Raw genomic sequence first — 17631 nt, forward strand, 5'->3', positions numbered from 1 at the left:
AAACATCAAACTATTTACGACCCATATAACAAAACCCATAAAGTTAACCATTTTTTAAATATTTCAGGTTTGCCCTTCCATCTTTATTTTCTTCATCGCAATTCGTCTTCCTCATCTTTCTTATTTCTTATTTTTTTCTACACTTTCTTTCCATCATCTTTCTTATTTTTCAACTCTTCATTTATGTCGTTTAATCTTTTCATCATTTTCTTTTTTTTCCTTTTTTTTTTGCTTTTCCATCGTCTTTCTACTTTTTATCTTTTTTTTTTTGCTGCGATTTCTTTCCATTGTCTTTCTTTTTTTTTTTTACGTCGTGTATAAAGAATCTTAAAAAATATCATTTAGATTGGAGTAGCCAAATGTAAACTATCGTGTAAAAAAGTAAACAATCATGTAAAAAACCAAAAGATCGTGTATAAAGAATCTTGAAAAAAAATATTTTAGATTGGAGTAGCCAAATGTAAACGATCGTTTATAAAAAGTAAACGATCATGTAAAAAAAATAAAAGATCGTGTATAAAGAATCTTGAAAAAAATCATTTGGATTGGAGTAGCCAAATATAAACAATCGTGTAAAAAAAGTAAACGATCGTATAAAGAAATCTAAACGATCGTGTACCAAAAGAGTTAAAAAAATCGTGCACCAAATTTTGAAAAAAAAAATCATTTAGATTTGGGTCCCCAAATCTAAACGATCCTGTAAGCAAATTTAAATGTAACCAAATTAAACGATCGTATAACAAAATTAAGCGATAAAATTAAAAAGATAAATGGTAGCCATATCTAAACGATCGCGTATCAAATAAAAACCAATCTAAACGATCACAAATATATTATACGCATGTTGTTGATGACGTGGTTGACAAGACATTTTTAGTATTTTACACCGCGAACCTAAGAGCTTTTTCTGTTTTTAGAATTATTTTATAAAATATAAATATTTTGCCGCTTTTTTATGTTTTTGAAAAGATCCCTAATAAAAACATAATTCAAACAAGAATATGTAGATGGTTTTTGTAATTGTGAAATTTCTAATTTTCTTTTCAAAAGTTTCATGTGTAGATTATAATAATATAATACCGAAAAGAATATGTATGGGAAGTTCTTTGCGGTAATGACTCCCTGAATTCCTTTTTAAAATCTAAAAGTTTATCCAAAAATTCAAAAAGTAAGAATTAGCGAGAAGTTTCGAATGAGAAAACAAGCAATTTCTAGTGATTAAACTAGAGTATAGTTGGCAAGTACATAAACAAGACAATTTATAAAATATATCGTCTTACGTACTAAACAATATATGCGATGTATATACTACTACAAAAACAGACTCTCTTGACGGTTTTAAACTGTCAAGAATGATTATTCTTGACAGTTTTAAAACTGTCATTGAATCCAGTGTCAAGAAAGACAAACTTCTTGACGGTTGGTAAAAACGTCAAGAATAGTGAACGTTGACGGTTTATGACCGTCAAATATTCAATTTTTCATGACAATTTAAAACCGCCAAGAATATAAGTGTTAATGACAGTTTAGAACCGGTAAGAATGTGAGTATGCATGACAAAAACCGTCAAGAATACGAATATTTATGACATTTTAAAACCGTCAAGAAGGGCTTGCTTGACATACTCAAGAGCAGACTTGAGATTGGAATCTCTAAACCCTTTCTCCGTTAGTTCTCTGAGATGTTGAGCTTCTGATTTCTCTTGAGTTACTGCATTCATAATGATAGAGCGGCAACAAAGGAGGAGGGAGTTCCTTATCATATTTTGCTGTCTTCAAAATGCAAACGAGGAAAAATTGAATCAAGTATCACATGAAGCTCTAATCCACTTTTTTGGACTTGGAAATTTCGTGACAATCATAAGGTAATTAGATAACTAAAAGGTAATTAGATGACAATCATAAGGTAATTAGATGACAATCAAATTTAAATGATTATTTCAAAAGGCTAAAATGAAAAAAAAAAAAAAAGTAGAATATAATAATCAGATGGTAACCAAATGTCTATTTCAAAAAGCTAACTAAAATTGAAAAAAAAAAGCAATCAATCGACAATTAGAAGGTAATTAAATAAAGACAATTAGAAGGTAATTAAATAACTATCTCAGTATTTTATTAAGCTTCCAATGGTCAATTTTCATAGTGGCAATGAGATGATCAACAATGTTATGTAGATTACAAAAATGAAGAATAATTAGAAACTACATAGTAATTAAAAAATGTAAGGTAATTAGATGACAATCATAATGTAATAGAAAAATTCTTAGCAATTGATGAAAAAAAAAATGGAAGGTAATCATATAATAATATGATGGTAATAAAAAACTATTTAATAATTGACAAAAGATGGAAGATCATGAGATGATTATAGATAATCTACTTAGTAATTATAAAAATAAAAAATAAATAAGATCAATGGATAGTAAATGATATCATATTAAATTAAATAACAATGAGATGGTAAATCAGTATCATTAACAATTAGATAACAATGTACATCAAATAGCAATCGGACAATAATCAAACAACAATCAAATATAAATCGATATCATTTATAATTAGTGATAATAAGATGACAATCAGATAACAACCAGACGGTAATCAAATGCAGTAACACATTTCTAACTATGAAGGCATTTTAGCCATCTGAAAATTAAATTCCAATTGGGTTGGACTTGGTAATTTGTCATTCCTACAAAATTTAAAATGTTAGATCATGAACTCAATTTTCATTTTATATTTTGTCATAAGTGTAAATGGCCCTAAATAAAAAGAATAAGCAAAATAAGAGCTTACATAGAATGTCTACACATACATGTTTCCACATGAACAATTTATTATCACATCTTATGTACTAAATACAACGAGGATAGAATCCATAATGTTCCATGTTCTTATATTATAGACCATTTAGACTATTAACTTGAATGTGACTCACTTTTATGTCCTACATAAAGTTCAAGTATTCATATAGTCAAGGAACCTTAGTTATTAGGTTTGGAGTTTAAAATGAGCAAAAACCTCAACATCTTGGAGAAGCACTCAAAATTATATGACATATAATGCTATAATTTCTACAAAACGAGTGATGTGACGCTCAACAGGCATCGAAAATCTAACAGTTACTTGAGGGGAAAGAAAACATTGGAAAGCAATAGTTAAAACTCGATGAATGGCAAGTTTATAAAAAATTTGTAAAAACATACTTTCAATAGAGAATCGTTAAACATAGTTTTGATATTCAAGGCATGACTAAACTTCCTTAGACACATATTATGAAACAGTCACTTTTAAAAACACACCCAACATGTCCATATCTAAGTCAAACACGATAGAATATAACAAATAAGCATAACTCACACATGTTCAATATCAACAATGAAACATGCAGTCATACCAAGCTCACACATATTTGTCATACAACTTGTATCATATGTCGGTCTACCACGACAAAACACACTAAATATACGACCAAGAAGAGCTCAAAATCTACAAACTATGTTTTCCTGATAATCTCGTGCAAACAATATTTTGATTTAAATATTATTTGATATACCTAGTTGTTTTCGATCGATACAACGATATAGAAGTATTTTTTTTATCTATAATTTAACCTATAATTTAATATTTATAGATTAAGTACATGTTGGATGTATAATTTAATTTGATGTAGACAAGAGATATAAAATACCAAATCCTTAAACTGAAATCTTTGTTGACTGGAAGACAAGAACATCAGTCGAAGACGGATTTTCTACACTGAAAATTTCAAAGCAAGAAATCTATGGTAGAAATTTGTAAAAATTATTAAACTAACCTGACAATAACTCAATATCAATATCTCTATAAATCATAAAACTTAATCCCCCATGTATTCATTGTGACTTTAGTTCTTCCAAGTCACTACAATTGGGCTTCTAACTTTGTATTTGCTATTCTCACAATGAATCCATGTCAAATCCCCTTCTGTAAACCTCACTTTTCTTCCTTCCTTTCCCTTTTCAGACATAAACCATACCTTATAATTCAAGCTTTGATTCACGTGTTTGAACACCAAGCGCCGTGGCTTAACTCGAACTCTTACTCCTTCAGGTGCAGTAACTTTCACTTCATAGATTGAATTTGTGCTCCCAACATTCGTCAACCGTCTTGAAACCATCTTACTCGTCGTTCCATGCTTAAAAATGACAGACATGGAAGGATAATTCAAGGTGAAGCCTTTGTTCATCTGCAAAACTTTGTGGCAACTAACATTCATGTGGGTGATAATGAAGATTTCTGAATGAGTATATCCAAGAGCACAAAGATGAATGATATATTCATATGGTTTGATATCATAGACTAGACCAGGATCAATTGCTTTTGTTGGGTTTACATGACCAGCTCCCATTGCAAAAACATCAGCTGGTTTGTTGCCATCAAGAATTTGCTTACCAAAATGATCAGTAACATCAGCAGTTGTCATAATGGCTGATTTGATAGCTGCAGGTGTCCATTTTGGATGAGCTGAATGGATTAGAGCTGTAATTCCACTGACATGGGGACAAGCCATGGAAGTTCCTGACATGACAGTGAAGTTTGATCTTCTAGAATCTTCTGGAAGGCTAGTTGGACCAAGATTTTGAGGCCAAGCTGCTATAATGTTAACACCAGGAGCAATTACATCAGGTTTGAGAGTTGAAGGATTTGAGAGGCTTGGACCCCTTGATGAAAACTGAGCTACTGAAGGAGCTCTTGATCTTCCAATCACAGTTCCTCCAAATTGGATTCTGGCTTTTGGATTGGTTGTGGTGTTAATGTAAGCTTTTAAGCGATTTGCTTCTGCAAATCCAATCAAAGTGGCGGGCAAAACATGAACATCAACCAAGTCTTCCTCTAGGTTTATCTCTGAATTTGCAAGGATCATAGCAGCACCTCCAGATTCCTTCACAATTTGCCCCTTTTCCGATCTGCCGTTGACACCACGGTCGCAAACCACCATTTTGCCTTGTACTTTTTCTCTCGGAAGAGACCCTTTTAAGCAAAGCTCACCTCCCATTTGCCCTCCAGTCAAATAAACCACTTCAAGCTCCTTGGTAGCTTGCTTGAACTTGTTTCCAGGGTACATTGATTCGCCGTAAATGGCTTCTCCATTGCTTAGTCGAACAATAGCTGGAAATCTTCGGTCAAGTGTGCCTGCACCAATGGTGGTGATCCAAGGAGCTACATTGGCAACAGAGCTTTGAGTTGGACCATTGTTTCCTGCTGCACAGACAACTGAGATCCCATGCTGCATTGCCCGAAAACTTCCAATGGCAATACTATCATCGAAAAACGGAAGCGGGAAGCCACCAAGTGAAAGGGAGAGAATGTCAACACCATCGCTTATAGCAGAATCCATGGCTGCTACAATATCCGAGCTATAACAGCCACTAAACCAACAAACCTTGTACACCGCAATGTGGGCTCCTGGGGCCATCCCTTGCGCCACACCAGCTCCATTACCGAACACGCTAGCATCAGCAACGGAAGCACCCGCAGCTGTAGAAGACGTGTGAGTCCCATGACCATGAGAGTCTCTTGGGGAGACATACTCCTGGACAACATCGGAAGGCAGCGACGAAGCCACATGATGTCCTTTGATAAAGAACTTAGCACCAATGAGTTTCCTGTTACAATTAGAGGAATTAAAATCTTGCCCTTCTTGGCAAGCCCCTCGCCATTTTTGTGGAATTGGGGGCATTTTGGAATCACTAAAGCTTGGACTCTCAGGCCAAACTCCAGTGTCAAGAAGCCCAACTATTGCCCCTTGGCCCATTGAGGACTTTTGCCAGACACCTTGTGTGCCAACACTAAGCCCCAAGAACTTATGAGAGTAAGTCGTCTGAATTTGATACTTTCTATCTTCTCTAACAGCTACAACATCAGGCAACTTCTTTAAATACTCAAGCTCAGTTTCAGTTAACTGAGCTGCAAAACCTTCCATAGCATTAGAATAAGAGTAAAGCAAGCGAGAAGAAGAGTCTTCTTCGGCAGAAAGAGTTTGTTCAAGAAAAGAAAGGTGCCATTGAAGCTTAGAATCAAAAACAGAGGTGATTAAACCATGCGGGTGGAGTTGAATGATGTAAGTTTGAAGAGTGGAAGTGTTTGGTTGAACAAGAAGTGAAAGAAAATAGAGAAAAAGAAGAAAACCCATACGGGTATTGAAATCCATGATTGATAACAAAGAGCAAGACAGTGATCCTTGAAGTTGAGTTCATGATTTTGAAGAAAAAATTGATGGGTATTTGAAGGAGGAAGAAGAGGAGGAGGAGTTTGTGAAATTCTGAGTGTAAAATATGAAACTCGTGAAATTGAAGAGCTCTTCATCACGAGGATCCTTTGTGTTGTAGAGCTTCAAGGACTGAGAAATTTGATGGATGGTGGAGCTGAAGGGAATTGGTAATTGATCAAAAACTTCACGAGAAGTAATGGAGACATTTAAAAGGATTTGAATTCAAAAAGTTTTGTGTGTGAATTTTTGTTTCCTAAAAGGAGTATGTTGAGAGAATTTGAAGAAAGGAATGAAGAAGGAATATAAATTTTGGTGTCATTTAATGCAAAAAACGCTCTTCCTTTTCATTTGTTTTTCTTTCCTTTGTATTGTATCCCTTCCATTCCATTACCTCCTGCATTTTTCTTGTCCTTATTATTGTTAATAACAATAACAATAACAATGTCAACATGATTGTTTTCCATGATCAACACGATTGTTTAAATTTGAAGTCTTTTTCCATCGTAAAAAAAGAACTAGAACATCGTGTATCATGACTTAAACAATCGTAGATAATTCATTTAGATTGTATTATACAATTGTTTAAAAGAAGATTACTCGTGGACACATGTGGCTGATCAATCGTGTGTTGATTGGGGTATTTTTAGTATTTTCTATGGTAGACCTGTAAACTTTTTCTATTTTCAAAATTGTTTTATACAATGTAAATATTTTACCAATTTCGTTATACTTTTAAAAAAACCCTAAATATATCAATTTTCGTATATATATTTTATTTTAAATTAATGATAAGATTAAATCCGTTCATAAAATTTGCTAAATATTATTAATAAAAATAATTGAGAATTTAAGGCATTTATGAAATATTGTATCATTCCTCTCCATTTTTTATATAAATATATAGGAACTTTTAAAAAATATAACAAAGCGTAAAATATTTAAATTGTATAGAAAAATTTCAAAAATGGAAAAAGCTCAAAGACCCACAATGGAAAAAACCAAAAATGCTCCCATTAACCATGTCGTCAACAACGTGTGTAATATATTTGATACACGATCATTTAGATTTGGCTATTCTTTCATATATGATCGTTTAGATTTTGTCATTTAGATTTATATAGACAAATTTAAACGATTTATTTTTTAAATTTTTTGTACACGATCGTTTAATTTAGTAACACAATCGTTTAGATTTGGTTAGACGATCGTTTAAATTTGGTTACACAATCGTTTAGATTAAGGTAGTCAAATCTAAATGATTTTTTTTCAAGATTTGGTACAAGATCATTTAGATTTGACTAAAGGATTTTTTTTTGGTTCACGATTGTTTATTTTTTCAAAATTATTTGGTACACAATCGTTTAAATTTGACTAAACGATTTTTTTAAGATTCTTTTGGTACACGATCGTTTATTTTTTTTTTTTTGTACAAGATCGTTTAGATTTGGTTACTCAAATCTAAACGATTTTTTTGGAATTCTTTATACACGATCGTTTAGATTTAGCTAATTTTTGTACACAATCATTTATATTTTGCTACTCAAATTTAAACAACGTTTTTTTTCAAGTATTTTATATTTAGTATACGATATTGAACAACCAAATAAAAATTTAAAAAATGGATTTTTTATATTTGTTACATAATCTTGAACTAAATAACAACTTGAAAAAAAAAAAGAAGAAAAGAAGAAAGACGATAGAAAAAAAATCCGAGACGAAGAGAAGAGAAAAACGGGGAAGAAAGACAATAAAAAGGAATGACAAATCTACAATATTTTAAGAATGGCTAATTCCATAGGTTTTGTTATATGGACCGTAAATATTTTACCGGTTTCATATATTTATGAAATATTTCCTAAATATAATTATTATGAAAAGAAGAATTTTCTTCCGGTTGTTGTCTGTTATTTTATGGGGGCTTTCCATAATTCCGGCCCAAGTTCGGGCCCAATCCTAAGAAGATGACGATGAAACAAATTAGACCGTTTTTGTTTTCCCTTTACATTTTTATAAGTTGAAAGAAAAAGTGCAAACAAAAAGAAAAAGCTTATTATAATCATTTAAAAGAAAAAAGAAAAAAGAAAAAAAACTAATAAGTCCTTATAAAGAGAACATCTACCTAGGTCTCCACACTTAATGGGTATCCCATTCCACACTTACCTTGGTAGAAAAACAAAATTTCTAACACAATAGATGCTAGGGATTAGACGATAAAATTACAAAATTTACTATCGTAGTGTCGAGTTAATCACATTCTTTATTTTAGTTACCTTAGTATCCAAATCACTAAAAACTTGAACAATATCCCTCCAACACTGATTATTGTTCAACAATATAATATGCTGATAAAAAGAGACACAATCTCAATAACTAACTAAGAGGTCATAAGTTCAATTCATGGTGGCTACTTATTTAATATCGTAAAATTATCGTAAAATTAGAATACACACATATAAAAAAGAAACAATATATTATAGTGATAAATAATATAAATTCAGAGCACTTCTAAAAAGGTCATGAATTGGATATTAGTTTGGGAAACATTTCATCATATCAAAGAATCAATAAAAAGATAAAATTTAGAATAATTAAAAAAAAAAAAAGAAGACTAAAATTGAGAACATATTTGACATCACCCATAAATAGAGAGATGGTTTTTAGATCACTGTACCTAAAAACCTAACACATACACTTTGAATTATATAAATTGTCAAATCAAATTTAGTAAATGAATATTATAAAAGAGAATAATAATAACAATAATAATAATAATAATAGAAACTGTGGGTCCCATGGAAATAGGGCTCCACATCTGATGCACGTGCGACATGTGCAACCACTACTTACTGTTTCTGTCTCACTGTGTTGGTTAGGTTGTGAGCATAAATGCATGTGGAAGCACTCCATCCCTCTCTCCATTCTCATATTCATCTCAAAAATCAACCTACTTAAATCCTTTCTAAAATATCCCTATCCTCCCCCTTTCTTTCTTTTTTTTTTTTTAAATGTTTTTACTCCCCGTATTTCTACTCAATTCTAAATTTAGTTTTTATTTCTACTTCATTGTTGTCTTCTTTTCTAAAAACTATTAACCTTCCTTTTTACATCATACATTTTTCTTCCAGCATCCACTAAGGTTGGACATTTGAAAGTAAATGAACAATAATTGAATAAGTCACAAAGGACCAAAATTAAATGATATTAACATTCAATTTTATATCTAGGTCTCTCGAATGAAAGCGTCTAATATGTCTCAAACATATACAAAGATCTTGAAGATTTTATATATAGTACATTCATATTTTTTCAAGAAAAGAAAATGTTTAATAAGTCGATGGTTTACGAGATATAAAATTTAAAATTTAAAGATTCATTGGATGCGAAATTGAAAGTTTAAGACACTTTGGATGTATTTTTATTTGTTGGGTTCATAAACTTATTAAACAAAAAAAAAAAAAAAAAAAAAAACTAGAAAAGCAAAAATGGTTTTGATTAAGCATGTAAATAATTTAACCGCTATGTTCTCTGTTCAATGATAGGAAAACAGATACATAGCTAAGAAGCTGCTATTTCACATGGGTATGTTCTAATTAAACAGTAGTAGTGTTTTTGCATTACTTTTTTGGCCATTTAAAAGAAAAGAAAAAAGTGTATTAATTCACTTATTTCTCTCTCTATTTTTAGTGTAGGAATTTTGGGGTAGCTTCACATGTGGCCATGTGAATTTTGGCAGATTAACAAAAAGAAAAGCAAAATAAAATAAAAATAAAAAGATTGTTTGTCTAATAGAAAATGGCAGTTGGTGGGATCAATCAGACCATGATTGGAATAGTGCATTTAATTTGATACTATTTTTTTTTTCCAGTTTTGTTCCCTACTTTTATAATTATTTATCTCATAATCTTAATTGATTTCAGCGCCTTCTTTTTTATTTTACTACTTTATGCTAAATGTTTTACCCAAATTTCAATCTCCTAACTTTTAGACTCACATCAAAACTATCAACCCTATCATACTTTCATCAATTAAACTAGAATGAAATTAATCCTTTTTTTCTTCTTGTGCAATGTTGATGTCAAATTTTAAATATGGGCGAACTAAACGTACTTGACATTCACGTAACACTATCAGTGAAATTGCTTGAAGATAAAATGAATATGTTCTGCAAAAGAGAAAACCTAGGTTGTTTATACTGCGCCTGAAGAATCTGCCCTCACATGAAAGTTGTAATGATGTATTTATAGAAAAAGTTGACATAGATTGTTTCCTAGGATTAGAGTCGCCTCAAGATAATTAGATAACCTACTAGACCTAGGGACCAGTATGATTTCATGCTTGGCTAGGATCAACCTAGCCATCTTGCTTAGATCATATCTCAGGCCTAAAATGATTTCATGGGTTGGGTCATGGATAAAGCATGCTCCACAAGGCGTTTGGCAAGATCTCAGCCTTGATCTTAGTCAAGGTCAAGCCTGCAGTCATCCCAAGTTAACCTTCTCTTTCTTAACTCATTTTGGTTTTTAGTTGCCACTTTCAAAATTTGTATTATGCTTCCTCTTGACTTTATCGTTTCTATTTGTGCAATTGTACCATTCAATTAAAAGTCACCCATAACATATACAAAAATAAAAATCAAGACACAAAAATTGTACCTTTTTAAATGTTTAAGGGTCAAAATAAACCAAAGTTAAAAGTAGAAGGATAAAAAAGAACCTTTTGAGAGTAGGGATCAAAATGAACCAAACTTGAAGTATGTGTGTGTGCATGCGCTCGTTGGTCGCCACACCAAAGGATGTCGAATCCTTCAGTGGATCAAATTAAATTTTTGTATCTACCTTAATTTTGTAGTATTAGTGTAGTATGGTCGAACCACAGATAATCGTGTGTTTCGTAGATAAAATGCTTATAACATCAAGGTAATCAACAGTGGTTGGTTTAGTGTTTTGCAAGAAATTGAAGACAATAGAAAATAAGAGAGACAACGTGTAAACCCTACACCTAAGGTCACTTAAGTTTGTGGAAGGATAGGTTGGGTTAAAGTTAAGTTGAGAAGTAATTCAAATAAGGGTTAAATTTAAGTTTTGCAAAAATAACAAGGTATCATTTTTGGTAAGTTAGCATTGGAAGGTCTTTGTAAGAGTGTCATGATTGGTGGAAGAAGAAAAGTTTTGTTAAGGTTATTAGATGAATTTTAATATTTAGAGTTGTATGGTTAAAGGAAGCCAAGTTATATAAAGTTAAGGAAAAGGAAGTTGTCGGCTAAGTGGATGTGTTCAGAGTTGTCATAAAGATATTTTTGATAAGTCCATTGCTAGGCGAAATCGGCATGGTAGGCGATAAAAAGAAGGTTGAGAACTTCCAAGGAGGTAGCTAGGCAGCCAAGACATGAATTAAGTTGCTTTGGGCGTGAAAACCTCTAAAGGGAGTGTCTTGTGCGGCCAAATATACATAGGCAAGAAGAGGTGAGGCATGAAGGGGTTGGTAGGCTAAGTACGGATGAAAGAGGGCCTAGGCATGAAAGATGGAAGACCATGTGTTTGTACAAGGAAGCCTTGTGTGCGAGAAGGGCTTATGTGGCCAAGTAAGAAAGGTTAGTTAGGTGATTTACTTGAAGACTTTGGTGTGGATCTTTAAGATGGGCAAGGTGATAAGTCTCGTGGGTGTTCTTTGCATGTCGGGCAAGTGGTTTACAGATGTCCACAACATGCATAGGTCATTTTTGTGGCAAGTAGGAGATGTCAAAGGGTTAGCATGCAAGGTGCCCTATATAAGAGTCACTTAAGAATAGAAGAACTCACAAATCACTTGTGCGCTTTGCTTCAAATCACATGAAAATTTTACATATTGAGTTTTGTTTCCAAAGTAGGGATGTCGAACAAAAGTGAGGCGAGGAAGATTAGGTTTCAATTCAAGAAAGAGAGAAATGTCATTTTTTGGAGCAATCTAAGTAGTGTTCACTTTTCAAAAGCTGCAAGATGCATCTCTTAGAATTTTAAGCTAAAATTTTGAGTTAAGTAAGTTATGAAATGTTTAAGAAACTTTGTAGAAAAAAGTATTCTCATTCAAGTTATGGATTTTTAATTATAAACTTGCAAAGTTGAGTTAAAGTTCTGGATAGAAAAATAGTTCTGGGTAGTGCTTGAGGTTGGTTGAGTGTCAAGAAAGGTAAGGCGAGTTGGGCACAAGTTTTGAGAAAAGAAGGTTATTTTGGAGTAGGATTATGCATTAGGACTAGTTCTAGATGCTTGACCAAAGGGGCGTGCGGCATGCTTTGCACATAAGGACAAGCAAAGCGTAAGGTGCGCACGGCTAAGGAGGCACGTGCAATAGGCCCTGCATACAAGGACGCACATGATGCTCAAGCACACAACTGAGTGAGGCGTGCAACATGCCCTGTGCATGAGGTTGGCACAAGGCAAGACTGGGTAGAGCCCTGTGCGAGCACACCTCTCTACTGCCCATGCTTGCATGCTAGTCTATGTCAAAAGATATTTTTAGGCTATTTTGGTGATTTTTGGCATTTGTAAGTAGAGTTTTGATATTTTCATGATCAAGGGGAATTAATTGGACTTAATTACCATTATTTCAGATCAAGAAGAAATTGGGCAAATCTATAGGCCAAGGATCTAAGTTCGTATCTATGAGTGAAAATGAATTTCTAAAGTGGTTTCTAACCATGTTTTACAAGTTATTATTCAAAGAATTTTTTGAGCTAAATGTTTAAGTTATATTGATTTACATTAAAATTTTCAAAGCATATCTTTAAAATGCTTAACATGCTTTGAGTTATCTGATCATTTATAAATTATTACTAAAGCATATGATTTGTTAAAAGTATTTGATAAAGAATGATTGCTAAGGAATATCTATGGCTAGCAAGAGAAAATGAGTTTGACAAGACATGGTTCAGTTTGCTTTATGCAAAAGATCCTTCACGTATTAAGACGTTGTTTACAAGCTTATGATTTTATACATGTTTTGTCTAATCCAAGTTATCTCAAAATGGTCCTATAGGTAGAGGTTATAGGGCGTCGAGGAATTTGAGATAAGGGCACTTATCTTCGAGGAACAAAATTAGAGACGCCTATCTCTAAGTAATTGAGTTAGGGATACCCCTCTATGAGGTTTAGATTTGGTAATGAGCTTGCTCTACCATCTCTCGAGGAGTAGATTCTAGGGTTCTAGACGAAGAAAAACCCATACTTAAGTTACTTTTTTCTAAATGTTTGCCAAGCTAAAGTATTTATGATATTGTTATGATTATTGTTTAAATGTTTATGAAATGTTGTTTAAGAACCTAGCTACTGAGTATGCTCATTTAGCTCATACTTTCCATAATGTTTTCCAGTATCTAAGGTAGAGGTCGTGTTCTCGGAGCCTGATACGTTGTTGTCTGTCTACTGAAGGGTTCTATCTTCCTTTTGTATGTTGTCGTATTGTTTTGAACTTGGTTCATAAGCCATGTAATGCTAATGTTTAAAATTAGAGTCAAGTTGTGAGTGAATCTTGTAACTAAGTTAAGCAAGGTTGGGTTAAAGGTCGGGTTGCACTGTTGTTTTATTTATGAGTTGTGTTATTTGCTTCCGCGTGTGTTTTATTTAAAGTTTAATGGTTAAGGGTTAGCTAATGTCATTGAGAAGGGAACATTATCATTTGACTTCACGCCATCTCTCGAGCTGAGTGGGTGGTACGGGAGGGGGTGTGACATAGTGTTGTGAAATTATGATTAAAAAGACCTAGGTTACGTTTGTTTATAAATTTCCTCATTTAGCTTAATTGATCACCGAACTCTAAATTACACTTCTTGCACAAGTCTAGCCAAATTGATTAGTAATGCTAATCAACCGACCTAATTAACTTAACTAGTCGACATGAGTAGATGAATACATGTTAATCACTTGTACTAAATGCATTAAGCTTTAAAAATTATGCTAGAATGTGGTTCTAATCAGAAATGCCTACTTAGAAACCTAATTTTTTTCGTTGATTAAATCAATGTTCATTAGGAGTCTGCTCACAATTGACAAGTTAATCTAACATCTTGCTACTTTGTGATTTATATGTAGAAATTTAATTCCTTGCAAAAGCATGTGCACATCATGCAATTGGGATTCAATTTCGAAAAAAACATAAAAAACAAAGAAGTCGACGTACATTTGTTACATGATAAACAAATTGAACATTTATAATGGTTATCAAGAGATTACATAGAAAAAAGGACTAATCCTTGAAGATCCTAATATTAACAAAATTCCTCTCTTCTCAGGAACATGAACGGGAACACCTTTTAATTTCATGTACCGAATACCATGAACAAAGTAAGAACTCTAACAACACCACCACTCAATAACTAAACGTGTTTGAAAATGGATATCGTTTTAAGAAAAGATACAAGCAATCATACAACAATACAAGAGAGGTTAAACAAACAATATGCAATTGATTAGGTTAAAGTACCACCCTTTCAAACAATCAAAAGATTATTTAAACACAATCTCACTATTCAAGATATTGATAAAAGAAATGTAATATGCAGTGAAAGAAAGGGATTCAACCCAAGGAAATTTGTCCATAGGGTTAACAATTCAAGAATCAAAGAACAATACAATAGGGTGTTTGGTGTGGTGACAAAGCAAGAATTAAAAATTAAATCAACTACATCTTTTTGGTAATATTTTTTAAGGGATAAGCACAACAAAATCAACTTAAATCAATAAAAGTGGGAACGGTGGGTTCTAACAATTTTTCTATCATGAAACAAGGATGGATTGCAATTTAAATTCAACCCACAACTAATTAGTTCAAAAAATGAATCAAGAATCAATCCAAAATTCATACTAAGTCCAAAGAAATCATTTTTATCTTAGCAGTTTCAATGAAATCTTTAGAATTTGCATTAAGTTTTTAGGCTTCAATGTTATGACAATCAAGAGCAAGGAATGTCTTTTATCTCAATAAAAATTCATTAGTTGAAATTCTAATTGGAAATTAAAGAAATATAATAGGAAATAACATTCTAAAGATCAATTAAAAAATTCTCAACTATCTAGGCTTCAAAGAATACGCTTAGCACCTCTAGAAATTTAAGATAATTCATATAATCTTGGATGATCAAGCAAATCAAACAAGAATTAATTTGAAAAACAAGAATGAAAATTCAACTCAAAATTGAATTAAAAACAATTAAAACATGAATTCTTAAGAAAAATATGGTAGAACTACCATTCTCAAGAAAGTACATTAGTTAGACCATCTTCTTCAAGGTAGCTTCAAAAAAAGTGTCATTTCTTGAAAGAAAATTGAAAATATTTTATTTATTTTAGAGCAGAATTTTACAGAGAGCTTCATGCTCTAAGTTGAGTAAAATTCAGAAAATGAAGTGCTAATTTTGATTTACAAGGCAAAAATAGGCTTAAATAGGCCAATAAAGTCGAATAGGCAGATAAAGGAGCACACATTTTTTTCGTTAAAGTTTCGTAGTGTCGTGGTGCTTGATTTGGGTGTCGCAATGCTGGGTATCACTGACATGGATGTTACGGCGCTGAGTTGAAAGCTACTTCATTTAGGCAACTACTGCCTTTCGATGCCACAATGCTAGGGCCACACCTGGTTTTGGAAAAAAAGAAAGAAAATACAACTTTTGGATGTTTTGGTCCGTTTTTGCTCGTTTTAGTTTTGAATTAAGTGATATTTGTTGCGTTGAACTCATTGAAATGTCTAAATCATTATTTTCTATAAATTGAAGATTTAATGAATAAGTAGTGAAATATGATCCTATCGGTGACTTTTCTATTCTCTATCAACGAATGAAATTGAGTAATTTCATTTTGTTTTGAAAGAGAAAAATGTTATGGAGAAAGATTAATAGAAGAATGTTACTTTATTAAGTGATTTTTAGCAATAATTTCTACTTCTACGATGTCTCACGCCCATCCATCTTTTTCATTCAATAGAGATGTGAGAGATTTGGGGGGAAGTTACATCAACTCCCCACCCACGTGAATAACTTCCTAGTAATGGGAAGTTATTAACTATATATACATATATGTGTATCAATCAATAATCAATTAATTAACTATTAATTAATTAATTATGTGAGGTGCATTTTAATCATATTATAATGTAAATATTATGTCACCTATAGCTTTATTATGATTCACATTAATTATAGTTCATTCATATAATTAATATTAGAATCTCATTTAAATATATTACTCTTTTATATATATATATATAGTTTTTAAATTATAAATTACATTTATAATTAACTATATTATATAATGTATCAACCTCCATTATGGTTTATAGGGATAATTTTATTTCCCTTACAAAATTATCGATTCAAATTTCTTTATAATGTTTATTCTTTATTTTATCTTTAGTGAAGCTAGCAAGGGAATCTTATGAAATTATCGTTTATAACCAATCAACAGTAAGTCAATCATTTACAATTGCTCCTAACTATAACTTAATCAAATTATCGTTTTACCCCTATAGTTACATATAACTCCTTAAATTCTTCCACTAGAACAAATATAGGCTTTAATGTCGCTTGGGAAAAATGAAAAAAGACCATTAATGTCGGTTTTGAAAAAGCGGACCTTTAATGTCGGTGGAGAACCGACATTAAAGACTAAGCTTTAATGTCGGTTTTAAAACGACATTAAAGGTCCGCCATTTTGAAAACCGACATTAAAGGTCCATTTTAATTTTAATTTTAATTTTTTTTATTTTTTGAATAAATTAGACACTTTAATGTCCTTTTTCCACCGACATTAAAGGTCCATTTAATTTTTTTTTAATAATTTTTTTTGTGAAAAAATAACATTCTCTCTCTTACTTTACCCTTTTCGACCGTCTGCTATACGAAACCATTCGACCATATTCGACATCTCCCTCGTCTTCTCCGAACGACTCCCCTCCATTTCTTCTCCGATCGACGCCACCATTTTCTTCGACACCACCATTTTTATCGCCGCCACCATTGTTCTGTTCGCCCACCCTTGGAATCAAATTCGGCCGCATTTCTCTCCTTCTAAAGAAACTCATCCGCTCGTCCGCGTTCACAGCAACCAGCAACCAGGTTCACCCACCCTTGGAATCAAATTCGTCCGCGTTCACAAAAAACATCCTCTCACATTCACAGCAACGACGGTAAAATTTCCATCTTCTTTCAAGTGGTCGCGACTTTAATTTGGGGTTTTTAGCATGTTTTAATGTATTGTACTTATTCATTCTTGTTCATCAATTCGAAATTTTAATGTATTAGTTTTAGGTTTTAGCTGTTACCAGGATATATATGGAAGATTGAGTATATGGTCGACCATTGGAAAATGAAAAAAAATGAAGAAGAAATACAATCCTAATGTTCTGCTACAA

The 17631-nt window shown here is 32.3% G+C and overlaps 1 protein-coding gene across 1 annotated transcript; it reads right to left on the reverse strand.

The window, feature by feature from the left end:
* Positions 1-3682: 3682 nt before the first annotated feature.
* On the reverse strand, positions 3683-6621 carry LOC103489836 (subtilisin-like protease SBT1.2). Its single transcript, XM_008449147.3, has one exon. It carries the CDS (start codon positions 6190-6192, stop codon positions 3886-3888), a length of 2307 nt encoding a protein of 768 aa, XP_008447369.1. The 5' UTR covers positions 6193-6621; the 3' UTR covers positions 3683-3885.
* Positions 6622-17631: the final 11010 nt, after the last annotated feature.

The sequence above is a fragment of the Cucumis melo genome, chromosome 4, assembly GCF_025177605.1.
Source record: "Cucumis melo cultivar AY chromosome 4, USDA_Cmelo_AY_1.0, whole genome shotgun sequence".
Classification (NCBI taxonomy): Eukaryota; Viridiplantae; Streptophyta; class Magnoliopsida; order Cucurbitales; family Cucurbitaceae; genus Cucumis; species Cucumis melo.